Source organism: Bufo bufo, chromosome 4 (assembly GCF_905171765.1).
Source record: "Bufo bufo chromosome 4, aBufBuf1.1, whole genome shotgun sequence".
NCBI lineage: Eukaryota > Metazoa > Chordata > Amphibia > Anura > Bufonidae > Bufo > Bufo bufo.
Window position 1 is genome coordinate 99,615,231 of NC_053392.1, and position 17,332 is coordinate 99,632,562.

General features: G+C 42.7%; 1 protein-coding gene across 1 annotated transcript in view; it reads right to left on the minus strand.

Annotated features, from left to right (window-relative positions):
* SNTG2 (syntrophin gamma 2) overlaps positions 1-17,332 on the minus strand; it is a 587,738-nt gene that overhangs the window by 432,420 nt on the left and 137,986 nt on the right. Inside the window, exons 5-6 of the mRNA XM_040429903.1 lie at positions 14,034-14,077; positions 12,975-13,016 (exon numbers count right to left, since the gene is read on the minus strand). Of these exons, the coding sequence (XP_040285837.1) occupies positions 12,975-13,016; positions 14,034-14,077 (86 nt within the window). The remainder of the gene's footprint in view (positions 1-12,974; positions 13,017-14,033; positions 14,078-17,332) is intronic.

The following is a 17,332-nucleotide window of genomic DNA, read 5'->3' on the forward strand; positions in this document are numbered from 1 at the left end:
GTTCTACACCGTAGGACATGTTGACTAATCTCTCAATTTTAAAATCAGTTTGAGGATTTAGTGATTCTGCAGAGTGCACCTGTGTTTGTTATTGTTTTGTTATATTGTTATATTAATTATTACATCCGCACTTGTTACCTTGTGTAGGATGTCTATTGTGGTACTTGTGGTTCGCTGCGGGCATCCTCCATTGTATGCATTTTGCTGGGGATTGCCATTAGCAACGGGCCACAAGTGCAGGATTTGCTCCCCTATATATATGCACAACTGCATGTGGGTTTGAAGCACCTCCTGCTAATGCCAGCCTGTCTTCTTAGTTTGTATATATATATTTCTGGAGGTGTATAAACTCCTATTTAAATGTGCCTGTTTTCCATCTACAGGCCACATTTAGGTGCACCTGTGAGGCCTGGGACATATCAGCAAGTCTTGAGTGGGACTCACAGACTCCTCCCTCCTCCCATTGCAAGCATGGCCACATGCTGGAGGTAACTGGTGAGTTGTTTGTGAGTCGGCCTTATGCTCCTGTAATTTGCCCACTGGCTCCTGGTATCGCCCATACGGCTCAGGTAGGAGAGTGTAGGGTCCCGGGCTACTTGAGAAACCTTGTCGTGGTGTCCGGGCTTAGACATGTTCTACACCGTAGGACATGTTGACTAATCTCTCAATTTTAAAATCAGTTTGAGGATTTAGTGATTCTGCAGAGTGCACCTGTGTTTGTTATTGTTTTGTTATATTGTTATATTAATTATTACATCCGCACTTGTTACCTTGTGTAGGATGTCTATTGTGGTACTTGTGGTTCGCCGCGGGCATCCTCCATTGTATGCATTTTGCTGGGGATTGCCATTAGCAACGGGCCACAAGTGCAGGATTTGCTCCCCTATATATATGCACAACTGCATGTGGGTTTGAAGCACCTCCTGCTAATGCCAACCTGTCTTCTTAGTTTGTATATGTTGGTATTTCTGGTCACAAATGGCGGGGGATGTGGCACCAGACGCGTTTCGGGGTATGTTTATTCACCCCTTCCTCATTTCAGTTCGATTATTTTAGATCGTCGTTATCGATATACTGTTGCTGGGGCTGTATATTATTTATTTGCTACTATTTAGATATACCAATTGATGTAATTTATCTACATTTAGGATTTTATATTTTTATAGCGAGGTCAATCGTTTTAGAATTTTCAGTATATTAATAAATGTATTTTATAGTGATTCTCTATATGGTCCGAAATTCTGTTAGTGCTCTGCTTTTCAACCTCTTTGTTCTCATTTCATAGTGATCGAGTGAGTGTTCTCGATTGGTGAGGTGCACCTTTTTTGGTTTACAGATAACCTTGTGCGACATCCAACCCCGTTTTTCTTTACTGTATTTTATTATTGTTTTTGCCTCCATGTATTTCTACCCACAGTGACTCCACATGTTCATGTCCCTCACTTATATCTTCTTTGTCTGTGGGCTTTAGACAGGACTTTACATCAAGGCAGACCCCTCTCCCTCTCCGGTTTTGACGATCCTTTCTAAACAGACTGTAACCATGTACATTAACCGCCCAGTCATAGCTATCATCCAGCCATGTCTCAGTTATTCCCACTATGTCATAGTCCTCCTCACACATCACTAATTCCAGTTCACCAGTTTTATTAGTCAGGCTTCTGGCATTAGTATACATACAATTAAGAGGTTTATGTATATTTTTTACCCTACACCTTTCCTTCTGAACTGTTCTAGTCCCTCCTTCCATTCCTCCCCCAGTCCCATTACCTTGCCCCCAGTCTCTATCTGCGCTATCTTCCCCTCCTATAACGTAATTACCCTCCCCCCCAGTCCCTAGTTTAAACACTCCTCCAACCTTCTAGCCATCTTCTCCCCCAACACAGCTGCCCCTTTCCTATTGAAGTGCAGCCCATCCCTACAATAGAGCCTGTAGCTGATAGAGAAGTCGGCCCAGTTCTCCAGGAACCCAAACCTCTCCTTCCTACACCAGTTCTTGAGCCACTTGCTAACCTCTCTAATCTCCCCCTGCCTTTCTTGTGTGGCTCGTGGTACAGGTAGTATTTCGGAAAATACTACCTTTGAGGTCCTTGCCCTAAGCTTTTGACCTAAATCCCTAAAATCTTTTTTTTAAGGACACTCAACCTAACTTTACCTTTGTCATTGGTTCCGATATGGACCATGACTTCTGGATCTTCTCCAGACCCTCCCAGTAATCTGCCAACCAGATATGCGATGTGTCAAACTCGAGCGCCAGGAAGGCAACACACCGTTCAACCATCCCGGTCTTTGTGACAGATCGCCCTATTTGTACCCCTAATAATTGAGTCTCCCACTACCAGCACCTGTCTGGCCTGCCCTGCTCTCCTGGTCCCCTGCTTACTGGAGCTGACATTCCCCTGATTGGCAGAGGAAGTGTCTGGCTGCAACAGTGCTCTCCCTGAACTGACATCCCCCTCATCTGCCAACCTTTCAAACTTGTTGGGGTGTGTCAGATCAGGGCTAGCCTCCCTGGCACTCTTCCCTCTACCCCGCTTTCTAACTGTTATGCAGCTAGCTACCTCACTTTCCTGAGCCTCCTCGCTACCACCCTCCCCCACATCTACCCCATAGAGTGCTTGCTCAGTGAGCAGCAAACTCTTTTCTAAATTGTTAACGCTTCTCAGTGTTAAAACTGGTCCGGTTAGATGCTCGATATGGGATTCCAAATGGGCAATTTTCTCACATTTTGAACAAAGATATACACCCTCAAATGGCTGATCCAGGACTGCATACATTAGACAAGATGCGCACTGGACTGTGCTGTCGATAATGGAACAAATACTAAATGGGGATTACGCAAGAAAAGAGAAAAAATACAATACAGTGCAGTTATAAGAATCTAACTTGCTGTAGTCCCCTCCTAAAGTCCCTGAATCTCAAGTCACGCAATCTAAAGTCACACACTTAATACAAATACACACTTGAACTCAAACATGAGAACACTCACAAACTTGCGTTGTTTGACTGCTTGTTATAAGTGCAGCTCTCAAACCAGTCTGCTTTTTTTCCTCTGAATTCAAGGGACTGAACTGTCCTCAAGACTGGCTATTTAACTTCTCCTAATTTGATACCCACACCCTAATTACTCACCTGTGCAACACCCTGGAGAAGGAAGAAAATAAATAATTATGTAATCACAGTATGCTATGATTTAAACCTGGCAGCAAAAGCAAGTCACAGTGTATAAACTAGACTACACTGGTCTGACTTGGTATAGAGCAGTGGTCGGCAAGCCGCGGCTCGCGAGCCACATGCGGCTCTTTACACACTTTAATGCGGCTCTTCTGCAGGGCTCCAGATGCCATTAGCGACTAGACCCGCCGCCGCAGCTCTGCTCAATACAGCGGCGGGCACAGGAGATGATCGTTCTCAGCAGCGCAGGAGGAGTCTCTCCCTCCCCCCTGTGCTGCTGCTGTCCCCGCCGCTGCCAATAAGAAGAGGCAGGAGGAGGAGGGGAGGGGCTGTGGCCACTGCGCCACCAATGAAGAAAACTGACCTGTTAATACAAATACAGGAGGCGGGTGCCGGAATCAAATAGCCGGCACCCGACCTCTGTGACAGGGAGCTGCGATCCGCTGCAGTTGAGTTAACCCTTCAGGTGCGGTACCTGAGGGGTTAACTGCCGCTGATCGCAGCTCCCTGTCACAAAGGTCGGGTGTCGGCTATTTGATTCCGGCACCCGCCTCCTGTATTTGTATAAGAAACGTTGGTGGCACAGTGCCCCCCCCCCCCCCAGTATAATAAACGTTGGTGGCACAGTGCCCCCCCCCCCAGTATAATAAACGTTGGTGGCACAGTGCGCCACCCCCCCCCCCCCAGTATAATAAACGTTGGTGGCACAGTGCGCCCCCCCCCCCCCCAGTATAATAAACGTTGGTGGCACAGTGCGCCCCCCCTCCCCCAGTATAATAAACGTTGGTGGCACAGTGGGAAGTGCCAATGAGGGTTAAAAATAATAAAAGAAAATTAACTCACCTCCTCCAGTTGATCAGGTAGCTGCCGGTCTCCTGTTCTTACTTCTTTCTAGTTTCTTCAGGACCTGTGGTGACGTCACTGAGCTCATCACATGGCCCATTACCATGGTGATGGATCATGTGATGAGCACAGTGATGTCACCACAGGTCCTGCGTCCTGAAGAAACTAGAAAGAAGTAAGAACAGGAGACGATCAATTGGAGGAGGTGAGTTAATTATTTTTTTATTTTTTAACCCTCATTGGCACTGCCCACTGCGCCACCAATGTTTATTATATTGAGGGGGGGCGCACTGCGCCACCAATGTTTATTATATTGGGGTGATGGGGGGGGCGCACTGCGCCACCAATGTTTATTATACTGGGGTGTTGGGGGGGCGCACTGCGCCACCAATGTTTATTATATTGGGGTGATGGGGGGGGCGCACTGCGCCACCAATGTTTATTATACTGGGGTGATGGGGGGGGCGCACTGCGCCACCAATGTTTATTATATTGAGGGGGGGCGCACTGCGCCACCAATGTTTATTATATTGGGGTGATGGGGGGGCGCACTGCGCCACCAATGTTTATTATATTGAGGGGGGGCGCACTGCGCCACCAATGTTTATTATATTGGGGTGATGGGGGGGGGCGCACTGCGCCACCAATGTTTATTATATTGAGGGGGGCGCACTGCACCACCAATGTTTATTATATTGGGGTGATGGGGGGGCGCACTGCGCCACCAATGTTTATTATATTGACCTTGTACTAAGCATTCTGTATTCAGAATGCTATTATTTTCCCTTATAACCATGTTATAAGGGAAAATAATACAGTGAATAGACTTTCATCCTAGGAACCATGCGTGAAAATCGCACTTGCTTGCGATTTTCACACAGCCCCATTAACTTCTATGGGGCCTGCGTTGCGCGAAAAACGCACAACAGAGCATGCTGCGATTTTCACGCAACGCACAAGTGATGTGTGAAAATCACCGCTCATGTGCACAGCCCCATAGAAGTGAATGGGTCCGGATTTAGTGCGGGTGCATTCCGGTATTTTGAATGCCGGATCCAGCACTAATACATTCCTATGGGGAAAAATGCCGGAGCCGGCATTCAGGCAAATCTTCATTTTTTTTCGCCGGAGATAAAACCGTAGCATGCTACGGTTTTATCTTTTGCCTGATCAGTCAAAATGACTGAACTGAAGACATCCTGATGCATCCTGAACGGATTACTCTCCATTCAGAATGCATGGGGATAAAACTGATCAGTTATTTTCCGGTATAGAGCCCCTGTGACGGAACTCAGTGCCGGAAATGAAAAACGCTAATGTGAAAGTACTTTAAAATATTAAGTTTAAATCCCCCCTTTCCCAATTTTACATATAAAATATATAAACAATAAATAAATAAACATATTACATAGCCTTTTTAGTCACCTTGTCACCCCAAAAAATAGCATAGGACTGTTCTATTATGGGCCGAATGTTTCATAAAATGCGAAATGCACACAGCTTTTTTTGTTGTTTTTTTTTTTTTGCACGGTATTGAGTATCACAATACTTTTTTATGGTGACGAAAGCGAATCAAAATTTTGGTTTCAAAACAACCCTACGCCGATCTGATCGGCGTAGCGTTGTCACGATACCAAAATTTTGATTCAGTTTCGATTTGGCAACTAAAAATTTGATTTGGCTCCTAAATTTTTCAGTTCAGGAGCCAATGGCTACTTGGAATTTTTTTTTAGTCTGGAGCACTGTTCTGTGTGCCCGGCGCCCGCTCCCCTCCCTCCTCTCGGGGGCGGCAGCCTGCGGCTGTCCTGCCTACATGTGTGCCGTGCGGCGCTCAGGCCAAAGGAGGCGTCACTGACTGTCAGTGGGGCCGCGGCGGAGGGAGGCGAGGAGGCGGAGCTGCTCTGTCTGCTATGACCTGTAAAAGCTGCCCCTCCAGGCTGGCAGCAGAAGAACACAGTCACAGAGTAACACTGAGGCACGACTTGTTGGAACTTGGCCGACCCTGCTGGACTCTAGTCTGGACTCTGGAGAAGACACCTTAAGGCAGAGCCAGCTGAGATTGGAGCCAGGACCAGACCGACCCCACTCCAGCCAGACCCCAGTGATATATCAGGTACCGACTTCAACATTGTCCCTCATCATGTCACCCCCCCGATGGTGCAGACTCCAACATTGTCCCCCATTAGGGAGCATAATGGATGGGGGCTGACGGCTGTCATGGGGGGCATGATGGCTGACATGGGAGTAATGATGGATGGGTGCTGACGGCTGACATGGGCATGATGGATGGGGTGCTGACGGCTGACATGGGCATGATGGATGGGGTGCTGACATGGGGGGCTGACGGCTGACATAAGGTCATGATGGCTGACATGGGGGGCATGATGGATGGGGGCTGACGGCTGACATGGACATGATGGATGGAGTGCTGACATGGGGGGCTGATGGCTGACGGCTGACATGGGGTGCTGACGGCTGACATAGGGGCATGACGGCTGACATGGGGGGCATGATGGATGGGGGCTGACAGCTGACATGGGCATGATGGATGGGGTGCTGACGGCTGACATGGGGGGCATGATGGCTGACATGGGGGGCTGATGGCTGACATGGGGGGTAATGATGGATGGGGGCTGACATGGGCATGATGGGGTGCTGATGGCTGACATGGGCATGATAGATGGGGTGCTGACGGCTGACATGGGCATGATGGATGGGGTGCTGACATTGGGTGCTGACGGCTGACATAAGGTCATGATGGCTGACATGGGGGGCATGATGGATGGGGGCTGACGGCTGACATGGACATGATTGATGGAGTGCTGACATGGGGGGCTGATGGCTGACGGCTGACATGGGGTGCTGACGGCTGACATAGGGGCATGACGGCTGACATGGGGGGCATGATGGATGGGGGCTGACAGCTGACATGGGCATGATGGATGGGGTGCTGACGGCTGACATGGGGGGCATGATGGCTGACATGGGGGGCTGATGGCTGACATGGGGGGTAATGATGGATGGGGGCTGACATGGGCATGATGGGGTGCTGACGGCTGACATGGGCATGATGGATGGGGTGCTGACGGCTGACATGGGCATGATGGATGGGGTGCTGACGGCTGACATGGGCATGATGGATGGGGTGCTGACGGCTGACATGGGCATGATAGATGGGGTGCTGACATGGGGGGCTGACGGCTGACATAGGGGCATGACGGCTGACATGGGGGCATGATGGATGGGGGCTGACATGGGCATGATGGATGGGGTGCTGACTGCTGATATAGGGGGCTGATCTGAGGTATGATTAACATTGGGGGTCTGATTGGTGGTCTGACCTGAGGTATAATGGAAAATATTGTTTCTGATTATACTCCTCTAAAACCTATGTGCATCTTATAGGGCGAAAAGTACAGTCCTCAAACCAGATCGAAGATATCAGGACCACACAGAGGAGAAGCCAGCTGCTGCAGACAGAACCAGGACCAGGTGAGCTGCGGGCGGGGCGGTGGGAGAAGGGGGTCACCGAGATGTAGCTTCGCTTGTGTTGCCAAAAAATCCTTGCACAGGCTCTGGTCACGTCCACGTGACAGGGCCGGTGCAAAGAGTCCCACAGTACCCGACCTATGTGGATACTTGCATGCACAATATTCTCAATAAAAACTTATTGAAACTAAAAACAGTGTACCATCCTATGTATTTTCGGTTTTAAAAATGTGGCTCTCAAAATAAATTTCAATCGTGGTTTTGGCGAGATTTGGCTCAGTTGAAAAAAAAGGTTGCCCACCACTGGTATAGAGTACAATAATGTCAGGCATAACTACTGAGCAAAGCACACAAATAATTTAGCCCTCACAGATACTCCCTTATCTAATCTAAAGTCACACACTTAATACAAACACACACTTGAAATCAAACATGCGAACGCTCACAAACTTGCGTTGTTTGACTGCTTGTATAAGTGCAGCTCTCAAACCAGACTGCTTTTTTTCCTTCAGATTCAAAGAGAAAATGGCTTAGAAAATGGTCAAAATGTAAGACAGCAAGGAAGCTGTCTTACATTTTGAATCGGAGGTGGATAAGCCAAAGTTATGTAGAGGCTGGTGCCTATATGCTTTGTCGAATCAAATGTTTATTTGTATGGAAGAGCCGGTAGGGAGATGGGACAAATAGCTGTCAGCCACAAGATCGTTCGGTAACAGCTACTGTATTAAATGTGTTTGGCAAGCTATATTCTAACATCTGATTATAAAATTCTAGTTCATTGTAAAAATCATCCTCTACCAAATTGACATAATATTTCCACCATGAAGGTCCTGTCATCTAGATCTATATTGACCTCTAATCCTCACATTCGAGTTATTAACCTGATATTATCATGGTTGAACTGAATGACGTACAAAATCCAATTTCAGATGTTTGCATAGTGAATTGTGGATGACCTATTCCAAGCGTCTTGTGGAACTTTAATTATAAGTAACGAAAAAGCTGGAGATATTATTGGCCAATTGCTTTTTACATTTTAGGCAGCATATGTTAAAAGGTTCAGTAAAATACAGAATATAGAGATTACAACTTTACTGCAGTAGTACATATAAATAGTGATAAAAGGAGGCTCACAGATAAGCAGTGCAATAAAGAAAAAAACGACCTTTTATAAGCCATTAAGTGCTGAAATTAACATCTGTTGTTTTCCTTTCTTACTACACATAGAATTGTAGTCGCTAATGCCACTTCATTTACTCGCCCCTTAGCAAGGGCATAAAGGGGTCAAATTAACTTAATTCTAAGGAAGATAGTTTTCAGTTACACTGTTAGTCAGCAAAAAAAGATGTCCTATTTTGTTTGCTAGCATGGAAGCCCGAGGATGTGTTAAAAACTTACTAGACAACATTTACTCAGCGCAGGAAAAGAATCATGCTGAGACGTACTTTGATGAACTTTCTAGAAAACTATGCCAATTTGCATATCATCTAAAAATGGGGAATTGTATAGAAATGTTGAGTTTTGAAAATTTAATTGCCAGGGTGGATATATTATTTGTTTAAGGTCAAATGACTTTTACATAGCTCACAAAAAAAATCTAGAGTTCAACAATGACTAACGAAAAGCTAAATCCTATAAAAAGTATAATCAGTGGATCATTCAGGATCAGATGATCCTCCAGTAGGTGCAGGTTCTGATACAAAAATGGACCTTAGAGGTCGAGAACACAAAGCCAATCACTTGCTATTTATTTAGGTACATTCACAAAAATAATTTATAAATTATATAAACTGTGTACAATAACTGCAAATAATACTGTGAATATGTAAGAAACAGGCATGTGCAGATAGCATTTCTATTGTTTCAGTACTTCAGCAGACAAACTCTTCAACCATCACAATTAGTGTTGAGTGAATCAAAGCATCCAAAGTGGAATTCGATCCAAAGTGTAGGAAAAATTTGATTTGCAACTAATCTTAATTTCCTCGTGCTTGGTGGTAACAAATCTTTTTTTTTTTTTTAAATGGCCACTACATACAGTATGCTATAAAGTGATAGTAAGAAGCCCGGGAACACACGATCACTCATAATGCTGTGCAGATAGCCAATCAGTAGCTAGCCAGCCACTGCGTTATCACAGCCCGTTAAAAACCTCATCCCATATGGACTCCGCTATTTCACTGTGAGCTGAGCATAGGGAGAGACAAGCGCTAGGGACAGTGTTGCTAAAACCTTTTAATTGTGAACATTGGATAAGGAGAGTGCAGGGAAAGCGCAGGCACAGTGTAGGAACATCGTAGAGAGAGTTTTGGAAAGCATTACAGTACAGGGACTTTAATCTGAAGCTTAAGGGATCCATAGGAGACAGCACCGTTTGCATCAATCCCTGTGGAGGGCACAGATCTATCTAATTGAAGAGTGTCCTCCTTGTTTAATCAATAAGCAATTTTATTACTCCTTGATTCTCAAATTGGGGTGAATAACCTGTCTGCTTCTACTGTTAGTGTGGTGTCCACCTTGTTTAAAACATAAACAATTCTATTAGGCTTTGATTCTTAAATTAGAGTGAATAACCTGTCTGCTTCTACTGTTAGTGTGGTGTCCACCTTGTTTACAATTCTCTTACACTTTGATTCTCAAATTGGGGTGAATAACTTGTTATGTTCTACTGTTATTGGGATATCCACCTTGTTTATTACGTAAGCAATTCCATTAGGCCTTGATTCTAAAATTGGGGTGAATAACCTGTCTACTTTTACTGTCAGTGGGGTGTCCACATTGACATTGAATAACTTATTTTACATATACAGTTAGTGTTACGGTACAGTATGTACCATAAACACACAGTTGCCAGAGCCCAAGGCGCAAGAAATGGGTAGCAGAAAAAATGTTGCTTGGGGGCCTGCAAAAGTAGCTGGAGAAGAAGGGGAGATGGTAGCAGCAGCAGCTGCAGCAACAGACCAGAGCTGCCAGTGTCATCCAACAGTGTGTTTTTCTTTTGGTTTAGCTAGGGGTTAGCCAGGACTGTTGGTGGCCTGCACGATGATGTGCAGGTTTATATTCTGTATGTGACCTCCCTGTCACACTAAAGCACAGTAATTGTTTCACTACCAAAAAGGACTAGCTATGCATATGGCTACAATGTACAGTGATATACACTGAGAAACACACTTCCTGCAGACCGGGATATAGCTGATTTAATGCATCTTATAATCTGATTTAATGCTTCTTTTATACTTCTTGAAAAAATTCATCCGAATTTTTTTAAATTTTGCTCATCTCTAATCTCAATGCAAAGTGTAACTGAGATTCAGAATTAAAGAGGACCTGCCATCAATCATGTCTTTCTTAGTAAATACTTGTTTTTATATAAAAAACATTTCTGAAGCACCTTTTCTTAGAACCCTGCAGTGTGTTAGTTCACTTTTATTCCTCTTAGAAGTCATTGAAAGAAATTAACAACTTGGTGTTTCCAGTCCGATGCCATCTGTGTTGTGTCCATGTTTTTTCATAGTCCTATGGACTGTAATGTGCTTGAGGGATCCTTAATCACAGAAAAGTATAGGTTATGATTCCTTGGTGTCACGACAGACCCACGGTCAGTGAGCAGCCACTGATGTGTGAATACACATACTACAGTCAATGCATACCACAGACAGCACACGTCTCCAATTCACTGACATGTTAAAGAGGCCTTATGCAAAAAGAGGTTTGAGACCACGGAATGGAAGTAATTTATATGACAAATTGGTCAAGAGAGTTGACATGCTCACTTCAATAGATTTTTTTTTTAAATTTACATTTAAAAAAATAAAATAAAATCATATTTGACAATGCACATATGGCATCAGCAAATTCGAGCAGTAATGTAAGTACCAACAGGTATAGTGTTCTGGAGCAAGAGTATCTTGAACTATTGATGTTTGTGGACATTTTACCCTATTGCTACATAGCAAAGCCATCAATTCACTACTTTAGTGAACTTTGAATAAATAATTTGCACTATTATTTATGCTGGCATGTGCACTTATAGTGCTTTATATTGGTAAACTGCATTTAATATGTTTATTGTAATATATCCTGTTCATTTGCAGTGTTATCACACTATATCTGCATTACATTGAAGAAAAGGGTTAATGCACCGCCAGCCAATAATGAGAGACTTTGGGACTTTCTACCTATGAGAACTGAGAAGTTAGAAATCTTCCACATTTACTAAAAGGGACTATGTGATGTTTTAAAGGGAAACAAACGGACATACTGTCGATTTGACTGTCTGGTTTAGATATGAAGTCTTGTTTATGTCTGGAACAACTGCTTAATCATTACCATAAACTTGTACTGAAATTCTATACAAGTCTATGACAAACTGAAATTGCAAAAATGTTTCTGTTTAGGCTGTGCTTCTCCACTTCATCCCTCCCACTAAAAGTTTCAATTTCAGTGAGAAACTGTATATAAGGAGAGCAGGTAGATCGTCTAGTTGTCTGCGGATAGGAACCAGTGTTTAATAGGAGAAACTCTACTTGACAGCATGAGTAACCAAAAGAAGACACTGAGATGGGAATACTGATCCCCACACTCTGGGTCACCAGTCCTGTGTCCAGGAAGCCACTGATCCCCACACCCTGGGTCACCAGTCCTGTGTCCAGGAAGCCAGCCAGATGACCGAGCCACAGCAGACCCTGAGCCTCCAGCCCTTTGGCCAGGGTATCAGCCTTCTGAGAGAGAGGGACAGCTGGCTCAGGCCTATCCTCAGCATGAAACCTTCTTCTGTCAGAGAGGAGACTGGAGTAGCCAGCTCAGTATCTTGCCTATATTGTTTTGCATTTAAGTTTCTCCAGTAAAGAAGCACACTGGTTTACTTCAGACCCTTACTCTCTGGACTTATTTCATATTGGGGTGCATCACGCCTTACTATCCTTTCTGGAGATCAGCTACACATGGTGAAACCTCGACGGTGTCCAGGGGTCTCCAGCGTAGCATTGGGACCACCCCAAACCCATCCACTACACAGTATTAACAATCATCAAAAACATTTTTTAGGGGTCTTTTTGCAATGCCAGAGAAAGTTTTAATGCAGTTTACTTTTGTTTTATATATTTTTTTTAGCTAAAGCCAGGAGTAAATTAAAAATGAATGGGAAGTACAAAAGAAGGACTTATACTTCTTGTTCCTTCTGGATCCACTTCTGGCTTTGCCTCAAAATTACTGCATCACAAATTGCAGGGAATAAACAACATAGTTTATAGAGTAATTGTAGATGAACACAATACTAAGCATACAATTTAACACATTTTTCAATTTTACTGCCAGAAATTAAAAGTATCAAGGAAATTAAGACATTAACATATAAAAAGCCCTGTTACTCATTTCCTGGTATGTTTGGCAACACTTCAGGATGAACACACTGCAATTACATTTAGAAATAAAATAACACAATTTAGTGCTAAATACTTACAACTTACCACTTCTTCATGAGTTGCATTTTCAACATTAATGCCATTAACCTGCAAGTAAAAACACTTTTGTGTTTAGAGTAATTTTACCAATCATTATTCCTTGTTATAGGATGTAAACTGCGTCATCTAAGTAAATAATTTGGCCTCACCATGTGCCAAAATACACATTATGTAGCTAGGTAGCATGCACTTGTATCTAAAAGTAAATTAAAGGAATTTACCATGGCAATTAGGCACTAAGACTCTCCTGTGCTTTTTCCAGTATTTCCTATATTTCAACCATTTACTTAAGTTGTTACTAATAAAAATTTACATGTGTGAAATAAAAAATATTAATGAAAAAAGTTCTGTAACGTTTTCATACAGTCTATTAATTTCTTATAGTTTCTTATAGACATGTGTTTACTGTCACTGAATGACTCTGCTAGTTTCTTCCTTTCCCTTCTTTATAGAATGGGCCAGGTGAGATGACTATGGAAGACCTGGCCCTATTAATCAAGTAGGAGAGGAAGGAGCCGTTAGAAGAATCAGGAGGACCTGGGGTGCGCAAACTTGGTGCACTTAACTATTCATTTATATATGAACTAAAAGCATTCTCTCTCTAGAATGAAGCAATGGATCACTAAGTGAACAGTATCATTACATTCAGCTGAGCAAGTCCTGCAAGGCATTGTGCCTGGATTATCAATGAATTGCTTGGTGAAAGATTCCCTTTAAGGGCTCATGAAAACAATAGTATTTTTGCATCCGGGTCCGAGCTGTATTTTTTCATATTCTTGTCCATGTGCCAGATGAGAATAGTCATTTCTAGTGATGGAAATAAGAAAAATGTGCATTGCACATGGAAGGTATCCATATTTTGCAAGTGTGTGGTTTGCGGACAGCAGGGTCGAATATTGACTTATAGGATAGCTGCCTTACATCTGGTGGCATTAGAGGCAGAGCTTGTTAAGAGCTCATTTGCATACCCTGGGTGCATCCAAAAACCCTACACACAATAATATCATCATACTGTATATCTTTGAAAAAGGTATGATAACAATTCTACTCAGAACAGCTGCTTACCTGCATTACGGCATCGCCTGTGAACAGCAAGCCACTCTGGTCAGCTGAAGACAAACACAAGTTGAAATTTTACAATGAAAAAAAAAAGTACAAAGTAACAATGCAATTCTATGCATGACTATGATATTTAGCTATAGACAATGTAAATATGATTAATTATCAATAGGGAGAGGCTAAATGTAAATCATTTGGTATCCTTTTTTGAAGAGATTTCTGACTGACGTTTCCTCGTAATGAATAAAGCGCATCTCTGACCGTCTGATCAACAGAAATTAAGGCTACTTTAACACCAGCATAATTGCTGGATTTGTCATCTGTTTCCATTCTGATAATACAACCGCCTGAGTCCATTATTAATGGATCCGGTTGCATTATCTTTAACATAGCCAAGACGGATCTGTCATGAACACCATTGAAAGTCAATGGGGGATGGATCCGTTTTCTATTGTGTCAGAGAAAAAGGATCCGTCACCATTGACTTACATTGTGTGTCAGGACGGATCCGTCTTGATCCGCGCCACATCGCAGACTGTTTCGTTCAGTTCAGTTTTGTCCCCATTGACAATAAATGGGGACAAAACGGAAGCGTTTTCCCCCACTATTGAGATCCTATGACGGATCTCAATAGCGGAAAGAGAAAGTGAAAGTCTGAAAGTAGCCTAAGATGGGCAGGGTTGGCGTAGACTTAAGCAATAATATACACTTTTTTCTGGAATAAATTATAGTAAATCCAGCTAATTATGGAGGCTCTGTCCTTTCTGCTAAGCACTGCCCCATTTATTCACCACTTATTCACCAAGAAAGTATTGAAAAGCTCAAAAAGTCACAAATTGTGGATCAAAAATTCGCTAGTTTGTATGTCTTTAACTCCTTAAGGACATAGCCTTATTTCACCTTATGGACCAGGCCATTTTTTGCAAATCTGACCAGTGTCACTTTAAGTGGTGATAACTTTAAAACGCTTTGACTTATTCAGGCCATTCTAAGATTGTTTTTTTTTTGTCACATATTGTACTTCCTGACACTGGTAAAATGAAGTTAAAAAAAAATCATTTTTATTTATAAAAAAATACCAAATTTACCCAAATTTTGGGAAAATTTTCAAATTTCCAAGTTTTAATATCTCTATTTCTATAATACATAGTAATACCTCCAAAAATAGTTATTACTTTACATTCCCCATAGGTCTACTTCATGTTTGGATAATTTTGGGAATGACATTTTTGGGGACGTTACAAGGCTTAGAAGTTTAGAAGCAAATCTTGAAATTTTTCCGAAATTTTCAAAAACCCAATTTTCAGGGACCAATTCAGGTCTGAAGTCACTTTGTGAGGCTTATATAATAGAAACCACCGAAAAATGACCCCATTCTAGAAACTACACCCGTCAAGGTATTCAAAACTGATTTTACAAATGTCGTTAACCCTTTAGGTGTTCCACAAGAGTTAATGGCATATGGAGATAAAATTTCAGAATTTAGATTTTTGCGCAAATGTTCCATTTTAATCCATTTTTTTTCTAGTAACAAATCAAGGGTTAACAGCCAAAAAAAATGCTATAACTATTGCCCCGATTTTGTAGTTTGCAGAAACACCCCATATGTGGCCGTAAACTACTGTACGGGCACACGTTAGGGCGTAGAGGGAAAGGTGCGCCATGTGGTTTTTGGAAGGGAGATTTTGCTGGACTGGTTTATTTACACCATGTCCCATTTGAAGCCCCCCTGATGCACCCCTAGAGTAGAAACTCCATAAAGTGACCCCATCTAAGAAACTACACCCCTCAAGGTATTCAAAACTGATTTTACAAACTTTGTTAACCCTTTAGGTGTTGCACAAAAGTTATTGGCAAATGGAGATGAAATTTGAGATTTTCAAATTTTTGGCAAATTTTCCATTTTAATCAATTTTTTCCAGTAACAAAGCAATGGTTAATAGCCAAACAAAATGCTATATTTATTGCCCCGATTCTGTAGTTTGCAGAAACACCCCATATGTGGCAGTAAACTACTGTACGGGCACACGGCAGGGCGCAGAAGGAAAGGAACACCATATGGTTTCTGGAAGGCAGATATTGCTGGACTGGTTTATTTACACCATGTCCCATTTGAAGCCCCCCTTATGCACCCCTAGAGTATAAACTCCATAAAAGTGACCCCATCTAAGAAACTACACCCCTCAAGGTATTCAAAACTGATTTTACAAACTTTGTTAACCCTCTAGGTGTTGCACAAGAGTTATTGGCAAATGGAGATGAAATTTGAGAATTTAAATTTTTGGGCAAATATTCAATTTTAATCCATTTTTTCCAGTAACAAAGCAAGGGTTAACAGCCATACAAAATGCTATATTTATTGCCCCGATAATGTAGTTTGCATAAACATCCCATATGTGGCCTTAAAATACTATACGGACACGCGGTAGAACATAGAGGGAAAGGTGCGCCGTGTGGTTTTCGGAAGGCAGATTTTGCTGGACTGTTTTACTTACACCATGTCCCATTTGAAGCCCCCCTGATGCACCCCTAGAGTAGAAACTCCATAAAAGTGACCCCATCTAAGAAACTACACCCCTCAAGGTATTCAAAACTGATTTTAAAAACTTTGTTAACCCTTTAGGTGTTGCACAAGAGTCATTGGCAAATGGAGATGAAATTTGAGAATTTCAATCTTTTGGCAAATTTTCCATTTTAATCCATTTGTTCCAGTAAGAAAGCAAGGGTTAACAGCCAAACAAAACTCAATATTTATTGCACTGATTCTGTAGTTTATAGAAATAACCGATATGTGGTCGTAAACTACTGTACGGGCACACGGCAGGGCGCAGAAGGAAAGGAACACCTTATGGTTTCTGGAAGGCAGATATTGCTGGACTGGTTTATTTACACTATGTCCCATTTGAAGCCCCCCTGATGCACCCCTAGAGTAGAAACTCCATAAAAGTGACCCCATTTTGGAAACTACGGGATAAGGTGGCAGTTTTGTTGGGACAATTTTTAGGGTACATATGATTTTTGGTTGCTCTATATTACATTTTTGTGAGGCAAGGTTACCAAAAATAGAAATTCTGAAATTTCATCTCCATTTGCCAAAAACTGTTGAGGAACACCTAAAGGGTTAATAAAGTTTGTAAAATCAGTTTGGAATACCTTCAGGGGTGTAGTTTCTTAGATGGGGGTCACTTTTATAGATTTTCTACTCTAGGGGTGCATCAGAGGGGCTTCAAATGGGACATCGTGCCAAAAAAAAAAGGCCATCAAAATATGCCTCCCAGAAACCATACGGCATTCCTTTCCTTCTG